The sequence below is a fragment of the Neolamprologus multifasciatus genome, chromosome 6 (assembly GCF_963576455.1).
Source record: "Neolamprologus multifasciatus chromosome 6, fNeoMul1.2, whole genome shotgun sequence".
Lineage (NCBI taxonomy): Eukaryota > Metazoa > Chordata > Actinopteri > Cichliformes > Cichlidae > Neolamprologus > Neolamprologus multifasciatus.
In genome coordinates, this window is record NC_140444.1 from 1,694,501 (window position 1) to 1,707,794 (window position 13,294).

General features: G+C 46.6%; 1 protein-coding gene across 9 annotated transcripts in view; it reads left to right on the top strand.

The window, feature by feature from the left end:
* The window catches only part of sh3pxd2aa (SH3 and PX domains 2Aa), a 116,436-nt gene that overhangs the window by 68,447 nt on the left and 34,695 nt on the right, over positions 1–13,294 (top strand). For 6 of the 9 annotated variants that reach the window (XM_085161988.1, XM_085161989.1, XM_085161992.1 and 3 more), the window contains 2 exons: positions 3,033–3,077; positions 5,844–5,972. In XM_085161988.1, the coding sequence (XP_085018114.1) occupies positions 3,033–3,077; positions 5,844–5,972 (174 nt within the window). The remainder of the gene's footprint in view (positions 1–3,032; positions 3,078–5,843; positions 5,973–13,294) is intronic. The other 3 variants (XM_085161990.1, XM_085161991.1, XM_085161995.1) reach the window with 1 other exon arrangement.

Consider the following 13,294-nt stretch of genomic DNA (forward strand, 5'->3'; position numbering starts at 1 on the left):
TTTCATGCTCCATTAGCTGCTACTTTGTAACGATAAAACTCTTGTTTTTGTTGACTCCTCCTCTAACGTCACTCTGAGCACCTGTTTGAAGCAGTAATGATGTCAGCACAGCGCTCAGTTAAAGTAGGAGGAGGTGATGTTTGAGACGGAGGCGAGCTGGATTGGGGAGAGTTTGGACTGAAGCGACGGCGCCCTTTGTGGGCAGATGTGATTTGAGCTCCTCGCTGAGATCGGGGGGTTTCACTGGAGTTTGACCTTCACGTCTCCTCCTCGTGTTGTTTGCACACAAATGTCGTTCGTCTCTGATGTTTGTGTCGCAGTCAGACTCGCCGTCTCTCCTCGCTAAACGTGGCATCAATACGAGTTAGGTTTTGCCCGCGGTTTGACATCGTTAGTGCCGGCGTCCCCGTCGGCCGCTGTGCTTTTTCACGAGCGCTGAATCGATGCTGGTTTCTGTGATTTGTTACTGGTCCCTTTTGTGACGGGCTGATGGTGTATCTGTGGTAGCGCAGCGTTGGCTGGCTGTGTGATGACTCTTCAGTTTAAGGCTGGAGCTTCACTTTGACATTTTAATGGGGATTAATGGACTTTGCTTATCTGATAAATATTTAAAAGTGCAGAGAAAATGCTCGCGTACTCCACCCAAATTAAATATTCTACTATAAGCGTCTTTGGCTCCGTCTCCACCCTCAGTGTTCAGCACCAGTTCAGCACCAGTTCAGCACCAGTGGGTCCCAGCTGTGTGCAGTTAGGTTCCTGCTCTGTGTCTGACCCCAAAGCGTCGACCTCCTGATTAGATAATGACTTGCTGAGACATTAATCGCTGACACATTCTTGTATTCAGCTGTGCTGTGTAGCCGTAGCTTTCCTTGTGTTTTCTTCTGATGTTCAAATGCAAACGTTAGCATGCTAAACTGCAGCGGTGCGCATGCCAACCATTGTAGCTGCTAGCATGCTGCTGACATTAGCACTTAGCACAAGGTACCGCTGTGCAGACTCTGAGCTAGCGTCGGTGTTGGCGCCACGTGCAGCTTTCAGCAGGTGCTGCTGCTCAGACGTGTTTGGTTGACCGATGGTGAAGAAGCGTGACGATCGCGGCAGTTTTGGTAGTTTGCTGGTCAGAGAAACTCCTCACACCAGCTGTCGGTGGCACGGTGGTGGAGGGATGATGGTTTGGGCACCGAGCAGTCGCTCAGTAGATGCTGAACACAGATGTGAAGCCGTCTGTCTGTCAGCTAAAGCCTGAACTGGTTCATGCAACACGACGGCGATCACAGCACAGCAGCGAAAACACTACGTCCAGATGAACTTTCATTATAAGATTATTTCCTGTGTTTGCTCTTGTTTTCTCATAAATTGGTTGAAAATCTCTCTGATTGTTACATGGACACTTCAAACATCAGCAGCAAATCAGACGCAGATTTTTGGGGGAATTTAAATGCATCATATTGGCAACGCGTTTATCTTGTTGATGGACTGATTTGTCAACTTTCTACTTATCATCAACTTGTTGACAGAAACTGGACACAGCTGATAGGCCCAGAGAAAAGGACCTCAGAGACGTCACTTCTGACTCGTAATTGCTGGGTAACGTAGACGTTTGGGGTCAGAAATGCAGGAAACAGAGGAAACGCTGCCGGGTCGGCTGGTGTGTGGCATCATCTTCCCAACCTGAAAAGAATTAAGTGTCCGTGTGCGTGTTTGTTTGAAGGGGGAGAGGGTTAGTGTGGAGGACGCGAGGTGGAGAGCAGAGCTAATATCATTCAGATGTTGCGAGCGGCGGGTGGGGAATAATAACGGTAGACTGTCAGCGTGTAGGATTTGACCCTGGCTGACCTGGGACCAGCCGTGTCCCTCCCTGTGGGGCTAACTTCAATCCACCGGAGCTCCCGAGGCTCAGGAGGACGACGAGAGGGGATTTAGCTTTTATTATCTCACGTGAGTCCACGGAGGAGCGCCGCGGCCTCGCGACAGGGACGGCGCCCAGTACAGCCGCGAATCAGAGCGTCCGTTTACCTCAGGGCTGAATTTAAATGTGGACTCTGCTGCGCTTTATTTGATAAACACCTGCTTTTGATCTGCTGTTCGCTCAGAAAACAAGCGCTGTTTGCTGTTTGGCTTCTTGTTTCTCAAAGATATTTAACACTTCTGGCTTTAAGCTTTTCCCGCCTTACAGAAGTCTGAGAACCTGCTCAGCCGCCTGCTGATGGTGTGGTTGGAGTATTCACTGCTTGTCCTGAACGACTCCCTGCAGTGCGCTCCACGCTCGCTGTTTTATTTGAGAGTGTAAACCTGTCAGAAAAGCTCGTTTGATGCTCGTTTCCACAGCTTTGATAGAAACACAGTTTCGTCAGACTCGTTCACCCTGTTTGATATTCAGCTTATTTATACTACAACACTCCACATACATAAGTTTATCCTCGTGTTATTCTTTAGTGTTCAAATGAAACAGTTTCACCGATTCGGCCCCGAAACAGAAGCGATCCGCTGGGGTCGGGTTAGGGCTGCGTCTCAGCCGCACAGTTGGTGTTTCCAGAACTACGAGACGCTTCAGATGCATTTAGGCCTCTGCCGTTGGGTTAAATAAGCGGCGTCATTTCTAGTGTTGTGGAGGCGCCTCCACGCTTTGATCCTTGCTTTGGTCTGGTTCGAGACGACGCTTTGAATCATCACAGTGTAGTCGCTGTGTCACGCTCGCACCTCCCCGTCTCCTCTGATGCGTTGCGTTTAATTTCCTGGTTTGGGGCTGCTGGTGTTTTCAGTGTGGAGACGGGAACGTCTTTAGAAGTGGCTCACGCCCCTCAGACATTCCTCACACAGCGATGAAGAAATGGAGAAAGATGAAACGGGGGTGGGATGGGTGTAGCGAGAAGTGGAGCCGGTGCTAAATGTGAAAGGATCTTATCTGTGCCACGTTTTATTTCGTGTTCAGTGCGTGTGAGAGCGGCGTGCTGCAACGTAGTTTTGCTTCTGCATGCCGTCAAACTGAATAATCTCTCTCTGCTTCTTTCCTTCCTTCTCCTCGTCTGCAGTGTGGATGTACGGCTTTACAGACAGCCCGAGGAAAGAGGCCTCAGGTAGATATGCATGCGCTGCTGTGCTCGCGCGACATGCTAGCTGCATCCCTTTTAGGTTTTCGGTTGATTTCTTTTCGCACTTCAGCTTCCTCTCAACATCTGCTTTGCATGCTCCCCCCTCTTTCCCCCAACCCATCAGCTTCTCTGTCTGCAGCGTTCTCATCCATCTCCAGATGGATGGAGCTGCTGGAGCCATAAAGCAGCTGGCTGCAGAACGTGGACTTCTGGCCTGCATGTGGTGCATGAAGTGCATTGAAATAAGGTGTCAAGTCTGATCTTTCACATTTGTTTTGATCGCTGCCGCTGAGCTCTGTTAAATGTGGGAGTGCAGGAATGATGAGTGAGAAGAACAACAGCTGATGTTCCAGCTGAGAACATTTCTCCTGACTGTATACAAGCGCGTAGCTTCGTGTAGCTTCACGTAGCTTCACGTATCCGAGGCTCAGATGTCAAAAGTTGTTCCTTAAAACTGTCAAAGTGCTGCTTAGGGACAAAAAGTAATTGTAAAACTTTCAAAAACATTATTAACTTAGACAAGGAATGTTTTGCAATCAGTTGTGGAATATCGAAGAAGAAGGAAACCGGTCTTTATTGCTCAGCAAGGCGTGGTTGCCATTACCGCAGCGTAAAGCTTTTAAATAGCTGGATCTGTGCTGCTTTATTACTTCAGGCTGGCTTTGACTGCGTCCTCCACGTACGCTGCTCACTCACTCACACATTAATCCTACTGGAGGAGATGCTAAAGTGGAATTCCCGCCCTCACCCAGCGGTGAAGTAAATTTATGAGCATTCCAAGGTGTTCGATGCCAGTTCTGCTTCACATGCCAAGATGCTCAACTGTGTTTTAGGCGTACTAAAGCACTAAATACCTAACATTTTCCAAGATGCTTCAATGCTAGCTGCATTCTGTTTACTGCAGGACTAAAGACAGTTAACCTTAACAGTTAACACCCACTGGGGTGTCCAGACTCTCCCCTAGAGATAGGGAGAGGAGTTCGGCTGTTCAGGACAGGCAGCGAGCAGCTACTCCATCATCTGTCTGCCTCCTGGACTCCTGGGAGGACACATAAACCAGGGGTGGGGACCTCCAGGCCTCGAGGGCCGGTGTCCTGCAGGTTTAGACGAGTCCTTGATCCAACACAGCTGATTTAAATCGCTAAATAACCTCCTCAACATGTCCTGAGGTTCTCCAGAGGCCTGCTAATGAGCTGATTTGATTCAGGGTGATATCTAAAACCTGCAGGACACCGGCCCTCGAGGCCTGGAGGTCCCCACCCCTGGTTTATGTGTCCTCCCAGGAGACATACAGATTATATGTATGCTATAGCTGGATTAAAGTTGGATCTAGCTGTTGTGATACCATCCACTGGTTTCTGAAGTCTCGGTTTGAAGACTCAACATGAGTCTTTTCAGAATCGTCATCGGTTTCAATCACAAGCTGTTTGCCAATGTCAGGATTTACAAAGTGGCCTTAATTAAGTTTTTTATTCAATATGATCCCAAATACGTGACCATAGGCTCAGAAAGTGGTTTTCCCATCGCTCCCAAGGCTTTTTCTTCATATCGCCCCCTGGTGGTCATTATAAAGAAGGGGCGTTTGAGGCTGTTCCACATTGATGTCACCTTTGAGATGTAGAAGCGGTGTCCAGAGAGCCCGGGACAGACCCCGATGACGTCTCTCGACTGGCTCGTGTCTCGTCTCCTCCCAGAGGAGCTGCTGTTTCACCATAAATCACACGTGTGGCAGAAATGGACGAATTTTTCATTTTGTTCGCTAAAATCTAGTGAAATCGAGGAGTTATCACCAGTAATGACCTCAAAGGGTCGAGTTATTGGACCAGTTTGGAAAGTGTGTGTTTTATAGTGTTTTGACCCCACAGCACCTGTTTATTTTTACTTCCTGCATTAACGTTCGGTTCCTGAAACTCTCGCTAAAGCGTCTCTGTGAACAACAGGATGTGGAGTAATTGCTAGTCAAGTTCATCTGAGTCTGCATGGGGTCACCTCGCCGTGGTCGAACAGGCAAATAAGCGTTTCTGAGAGGCAGCATGTGACGTGTGGCGTCTAAGAGGTTAAACACTGGAGGGAGAAAACGGAGCGGGTTAACCCAACTGCAACTCTTTCTTCTTTTGTTTCACGTAAACATGGACCCAGCCTCCTCCTCTGTTTCTCTCTAGTCGCCTCATATGTTTCTATTTAAGGCCAGCAGTGCCGACTGCTATGATTGGTGTGCTCACCCCCCCTCAGACTCCCCCGTCCAACGGCTGGCTCCCAGAGGCGGCGGAGGGGAGGCCTTTCCTCTCAACCGCACTGTTGATTTTCCACAGGGAAACTTCACCATTCCTCCACTCATTTGTTCCCCAGTCTTCCCTTCAGACGTTAGCAGCTCTGCTGTTTCCCTCCTTTTTCCTCTCTTTCCTTCTTGGATTCGGGAGTTTGCCTCAGGTCATGGATCCTCTGTAGATGTCAGATGGAGCGCCGACAAACGTCTCCCCTCGCTTCTTCGCTTGTGTTTTGACTCCTTCCGATGCTCCTCGGTCTTTCGCTGCGGGCCAAGGGTCGACTCAGCTGTATGGCCAGACGTTTGGGACTATGCAGCCAAGTCGTGTGGTCGCATTCTGATTGGGCAGGGACGCGCAGCGGCGGGGAGCGGGGTTCGGCCGATGGAGACGTACCGGGCGCGCGGCGGCGGCGCGGTTGGTTGCGGCGGGCGTTCGCGGGGTGCCACGGCGGGCAGGTGGCTGACGGCCTGTTTCTTCCCCTCAGGGATCGACAGCTCGGAGCCCATGGTGCTGGAGCAGTACGTAGCCGTGGCCAACTACGAGCGGCAGGAGAACTCTGAGATCAGCCTGAAGGCCGGCGAGACGGTGGACGTGATCGAGAAGAGCGAAAGCGGTGAGTGGATTTTTTTTGCTCTGTTTACATGCCAAGCATCAAGCTGACGTAGATCTACAACCAAACATCACAGCTCACAGGTGTTGAAAACAAAAGGAAAACACGCTTTGAACTGCTGGACTTTTAGTTTGATTCTTCCTGTGGCACAAACACACAAAACCAGCTCACTCAGCGCCTCTCTGCATGCTGCCTCCTGTCCTCTTCATTATGTTTCCTCCGTTTAAAACCCCGTTACACACACACGGCTGCCTCCTGCGTCTCCTGGCTGGGCTTGGCACCACCTGGAGGTGCTGTTTGGCTCTGAGAAGTCAGGTTTGTGGACAGGAATGTCCAGTGTGCACTCACACCACCTCGACAGAGTTTGCTTCATCAGCAGACGCTCCACGCTCTACCTTGCCTTCCCCCCGTTGGAATTCTGTTCAGCGACCTCGGAGCTGGATCTGATTTTCCGTGCTAACAGCCACTGACAGCCAGCAGCTTGCACAACTCGCAGCAGAAACTCCGGCACAGACACAGCACGCCGCTGCGTCTCTCAGCTCTTATCTGTACTCTGATTACACACGAGTCCATACTCTCTGAGATATCCGGAGCTCGCACATCTTCGAGTGATTACGTGCGTTATTGAGTCCGTTTAGGCTGCAGCTCAACATTTTTCACATTTTTGTTTATTTGGCGTTTTGTTTGTTTGCAGTTTGAACACATCAGCTTAAATGAGACGATCAGGAAGTCGAGAGAACTGCAGCTTTGTTTATGATGTTGTGAAATATCGTGTAGGATGAAAACTGTTTCATTTTTTGAAAACATGACATTCCTTTGAACTTGAAAGATAATGTAAATACATGAAAGCAAGTAAAGCTGGTAAAGGTGAGCGTGTGGTGGCACACGGGCTCAGCTGACTGTACGATCCCTGCGTTGACTCGATGTTTCCAGGTCTGACAGCCAGTCCAAACGTAGGTGGCGTGCGGTGAAAATCTCACCTGATCAAACTTTTTATGACTTTTTCTAAAAGTTTTAGAGAATTGTTTAGAGTTTAGAGGTGAGTGAAACATTTCATCATCATCCAAATGACTTCTTCAGGTTCCTCCAACCTTACAAAGAGCTCATTTGCATAACGAGCGCACCGCAGACGCCCCGGTTCAGCGATGGTCGTTCCTTTTTATCACCAATGGCTCCTTGACTCCTCGCTCACTTGATGCATATGAAAGAAAAAAGGACTCATTTAGTTTGTTTTTGTTTTCAAAATCGTTCAAAGCTGAAACTGTAACAAGAATAAAAACCAGTTATTAACGTCAAGTGTTCTTAGAAACTCTCGACTTAACTTTGATCGCAGGCACCGTTTGGTGTTAGGCGCACGCATCGCTGAGCGTTTTATGTCATGAATATTCATGTTTGCTCAAGTTGCACAGTAGTTCCTCCCTGTGATCCTGTTTCTGTGCATGAGGCCTGACAGCAGCTGCTCACCAGGCGTGTTTAAAAGCAGCGTGGATGCAGAACTCGGAGCGATAGGAGCGACTTCTGAGCTCTCGGGAACTGTCGTCTCAGAGCTGGATGTGTGCGCTGTCGTCATCTGCTGAGCCAAGGAAGTGGAGCAATGATGGTGATGGTGATGGTGACATCACTTGGAGACGATGCCAAGGCAAACACATCTGAGAGCTCGAATAATATCCTGCTTTTCAAGGCTTTCCTGCAGCCTCCTGGTCTGATGTGCTTATGTTCTTCAATGCAAAGACAGTGACAGTGGGGCTGTTAGTTACAGCTTATTTTCTTTTAACCCTTTAAAGCCGGTCGGAGCAGCACGCTCTGTTTTGCGTAACTATTTTTAAATCCCGGTAGCTCTGCAACCACGTGAGCTAGCACAATAATTTGTTTTGCATATGAAACCGGAGGAGTTGTACTTACATCTTATGCCATCAGCTTGTCCTCGGTCACAGTTTCCTTCCACATATAGCTTTGCAAAAACTGCATAAAAGCACTTGCAGCAACAAAAACATAATATTCCAGAAACACGCTTTGCCGATCCGATCAGCTGTTTGTAACACTTCCTACGTCCATCAGCGCGAACTATCGCATGTCCGCCATGACCTGCCCGAAACCGGAAGTGACGTCATTTTGCGGAAATCTAGTTTTTTACCATCAGGGCCTCATGAGCCTATACTGGTGTTTTTAAAAGTTATGTTTGACTTTATGACTTTCTGTGTGGTTTCTGGGATGCTTAGGACTCATATTGCACTGCTGGAAATAGTTTATTTTGATGCATATGCTGCTTTTTTGCAAATTTGCACTATAATATTTATTTTCGTTTTTCCTGCAGTGTATAAAAATTGGTGTATTTCAAAAATAAAACTATGAAGACACTCAAAATAAATTTCCTGTGGTGGGAAACTATTTTGTGCAACTTTTTTGTATTTACAGTTTTGAGGGATAAGCCTCTTAAATTTCTCTAACTAGAAATATATGTTAAAAAACAAAAACGATTTTCAATTTTTTGTAGTTTATTGCACTTTTTTGCAATTTATGTAATTACTATGCACTTAATGCAGACATATTATTATAATTTAGGCTGTAATGGTTGTATTGATGTATATCAACTTGAAATGCTCCCAAAAATGGCTCCACAGCATGTAAACATATAATATAAGCTCTGGCGGACTTGGTTCTATTCACATGCACATTTTCTTTTCTCTGCACACTCGACGCACATGTTGTTATGCATTTGCTTTTATTTATTCCAGCAGAGAAGAGTTCAGTCGGGTTTTTCAAGTGTCTGCAGGCTTGACCTGACATAATTACGGGTTCAACCGTGGAGCCGGATGTCGTTTATTTTTGCCTCTGTGAGAAGCTATTGGCCTTACAAGTCAAGACCCAGCTGTTTCACTGTAGCGTCGACAAGCTCCGTCATCAGACTGGAAACTGGTTAAGTCACGAGCTCTGTGAGGTGGTGTGCATGCAGCTCGCTTTGTGTATCACTGTACAAGTATCTTACGATTTAGGAGCTGCTATTCTAGTAAAAATAGATTTATGAAGCATCAGGGGGATGGGGCGAACCAGAATCATCCCCGAGTGAGGGATAGAGTCGGTCTGGGCCACCATCCTGGATCTCTCCCTCTGGTCTGGACATGGGAACCACTCAGTGTCTGGAGAGGCAATGTTCCAGCTGGAGAAAATAAATCTGCATATGTGACTAGTTAAATTATATGATGTGTCATATGAGTAAGAGGAGGTAGTGATGTGAAGGGACAGAGAGGGAAGGCTGGTGTTTTTAATTAGTCACAGACCTGCGTTATAGCTGGTGCTTGATCGAAAAAAGTGGTCCCTGACCCACTCTCCTGGTCCCTGATCCACTCTCCTGGTCCCTGTTCCACTCTCCTGGTCCCTGTTCCACTCTCCTGGTCCCTGATCCACTCTCCTGGTCCCTGATCCACTCTCCTGGTCCCTGTTCCACTCTCCTGGTCCCTGTTCCACTCTCCTGGTCCCTGTTCCACTCTCCTGGTCCCTGTTCCACTCTCCTGGTCCCTGTTCCACTCTCCTGGTCCCTGTTCCACTCTCCTGGTCCCTGTTCCACTCTCCTGGTCCCTGATCCACTCTCCTGGTCCCTGACCCACTCTCCTGGTCCCTGTTCCACTCTCCTGGTCCCTGTTCCACTCTCCTGGTCCCTGTTCCACTCTCCTGGTCCCTGTTCCACTCTCCTGGTCCCTGATCCACTCTCCTGGTCCCTGTTCCACTCTCCTGGTCCCTGATCCACTCTCCTGGTCCCTGGGGCTGACGGGGTATGCTTCTCCCAGCTTGGGTGGTGTGGGCACCTAAGTTTGTCAATGTGATAACTCGAGAACGAGGTGACACAGGAGCTTCAAACTGATGCCAAAGAGTATCTACTAAAATTCTCAAACGAGTTTGAATCTCAACGTCAGCGTAAACCGACGTAAAAATCTTGTGAATGTCATAACCTGTAAGTCATAGATGTGTCGATCTTGCGTCATGGGGCTAGAAGAGAAGTCGAGGATTGCCTAGATTTGTCAGATCTAGTGACAAACATCCCTGCAGTCTGTTTATCTGCATTTTATATGAAACTAGGGAAACAACATGGAATTGATTACATTTCATCACGACGCTGAGATATTTCACAGCAGAGTTGGAGTTTGGACATTTATTGTTGCCCGTGACAACAGTTCAAAGCATTGCTAAAGAACTGAGGATCCGTTCACTGGTATTGTGGACATCTGTACCAGACTCCATCAGTCCAGCAGATACAAAGAGTCAATGAGCTTCATTTAAAACCACAGGAGGCTAATGAGAACACAGCAGTCATTATGGTCCATTTTGAGGAGACCACAGTTCAGTCTGGTCCGTAATGGTAGACCAACAAACAGCTTTCCTCCAGGCACCTCTACAAAACGAGTCCCTGCTTTTTATGACAGGTTAATTGTTTCTGGTTAAATTATGCTTGGATCTGTTGGTATCAGGGCTGACTTTATGTCCTCTAAATACCAGGTTTCTGCATCAGGCTGTTCTAGATCATGGACTTGATTTCAATGATGGATTCACATTTTTTTTTACCCAAATCCAGCTACATGTTGGCGTAGGGTCTTAAACATGACCGCTGCTTCGTGTAATCCCTCCCATTCTTCTTTCTAATGGCCAACGAGTTCAGAAATGATGTGAAAATTGTACAGAATAAAGATAAAGAGTGTTCAGGAGATTAATTCGTCACCTTCTGAGATCTTTGACAGTGAATTCTGAATTGCAGCAACTAGCCTTCCTCTCTGTGGGCAGACAGAGAGTACATGGAGGAAAAACACCCCTCTTCCCCTGTTTCATCATCCGAGACTAATGGATGTACCAGCAGGACCTTGACTCGAAACTGCAAATGGGATTCTTTGGGTTAGTGTGCCGCCCAAGCCCCACCAGCCGGAGAAGCCATTTGCCCAAATATCTTGGCCTTGCTTACTGCCAGGGTTCAAGAACATTTTGTCACAGTTGATTTTAAGAGATTAGACAGCTTTGCTTCTTTTTCTCTGGTCTTGACTCAGCACCTCATAGAGTATGACCTCCTGCTGTGTTCCCAGATAATACTAATCCTCCGTTTAAGAAAGTTACAGCAGTTTCTGTCATAAAGCTGAAGTCTACATGGAAATACTGATGCCACATCTTAGTTATGTTGAATTATTGTCAGCTGCTAAAATTCTGTTGGACGGAGAGTCAACGCCAGAAGTTTGGCACCATTTTCCCACCACACCTTTCCATGTGCCCATGGGAGCTGGTAGGAATGGCAGCACTTAGACTAGCCCATGACGCCTTTCCAAAGCCCTGTCCTCAGTGAGGTTCATAAAGAGAGAGCCATGAGCTAACACACTGAGTGAAACCTCAGCATTAGATCATTTACATTAAACGCTCCTGTTAACTTGGGGCAAGCCTTAACTTTCAGCTGTGCAATAATTTATTAATTAGCACCGGACTGCTGGATGAAAAATGTCTCTGAATGGATTTAATTTCTTCTTCTGCAGTTGCCAGAATAGCGCTCCACCTGCCCCTGAAGGCTCCTTGTATAAGGATGCTGTATGTTTACTCACAACTGTGGTTTAGATTTATGAGCAATTATAAAAGAAACGTAGCTTTCAGAACTGCATCAATAACCCCACTGAAAGTACAGGAAAGACACAATAAATATATCCAATAATGTTACACTGGAAATATTGAATGTACCACTGTGGGTCATAAAAATCACCAAAGTGCCAAATTGTGAAATAAAAACTTTATGAAAGGCTCTTAAACATTTTGTATTTAACCTAGCTTGACATGTCCGTTGCTTTAGGCCTTCAGTTGTAGATTATGTCGTTAATTAAGATGTGCCAAGGCTAACTTGGAGGATGTTCTGGATCAGAAAGAGGCTGTTTCGGACAGCACGCTGCGGGCGAGCATTAAGACTGACAGCCAGCATTAAACAAGGGGGTTTATCCAGAAGATGGTGTGCTATTATCTCACTACACCCTAGCTTGGCTGCATTAGCTAGCTTCACCCTCAGGCAGTAAAAAGGCGCTAAAGTGCTTCAGTCACTTCTTAGAGTCGAGCTCAGGGAGGCTGGGAATACTGGAAGCTCAGAGGAGCTGCTGTACTTGAAGCTGGACACCTTCAGGGGGTTGAGGTGAACACATGCTAACACACATGATCAGTACAGAGGTTTAGCCTCACTCCACTGATCGTGATGTTTGACCAAAAATGGTTATTGAAGTTCCTGCTGCCAGCTATCCCCTTTCACTTGTAACAAGTCGGCTCAGTCACAAGACCCCCAAGTTTTATGAAAACTCCCAGGAGGTAACATGAGCTTCAAACTGGGATGTAATGCTTCCACCGTTGCTCATCAGTAAAGACCAGAACCTTGACATTTGTCACTAAGAGGATTGGGTGCCCTTTTATAAACTCTTTTTGAGACTAGCTTTGAAGTGCTTTAAAGTGACACCATGTGAAATCTGTGCTTTGAATATGAAACATTAACCCCATGAAGGTTTTAGAGCTGGATGTATGATGTAAGCCTGTAGATTGGGAAAGTAGGTTCTAGTTATTTCCATAGCAAAGTTTCAGTCTATTAAATGTACTGTGCTAAGTCATTAGTGAGATGGGTGGAGGGGAAGTTTCTGGAAGGATTTTACTCCAGTGTAACCTGACTTTCAAAAGTTATCATGATAACCTTAATGTTGTTCTTGGAACAGACAATAGTAGGCCGAGTAATCAAGTAACTCCGTGAAACCAGGAAAAAGGTTTCAGGTTAAAAAAACCTTTCATACAGAATTAAATAAGAAGCTGGCGAGTGAAGAAACACTGGCCTACTGAATACTGGGACACTTCTGCAGGTTGTATAATGACAGGGTGGCTTAACCAGGCTAGACAAAAGCATAGATAATTAAAAATGACTTGTTAAAAGTATGGCTAATGAGTTGAAAGCTAGCTATAGCTTTCGGTCCCAGTTGAAAGCTAGCTATAGCTTGTTAAAAGTATGGCTAACCAGTTGAAAGCTAGCTATAGCTTGTTAAAAGTATGGCTAATCAGTTGAAAGCTAGCTATAGCTTTCGGTCCCAGTTCAAAGCTAGCTATAGCTTGTTAAAAGTATGGCTAATCAGTTGAAAGCTAGCTATAGCTTGTTAAAAGTATGGCTAATCAGTTGAAAGCTAGCTATAGCTTGTTAAAAGTATGGCTAATCAGTTGAAAGCTAGCTATAGCTTTCGGTCCCAGTTGAAAGCTAGCTATAGCTTGTTAAAAGTATGGCTAATCAGTTGAAAGCTAGCTATAGCTTGAAAGCTAGCTATAGCTTTCAACAAGGTATGTTTTTG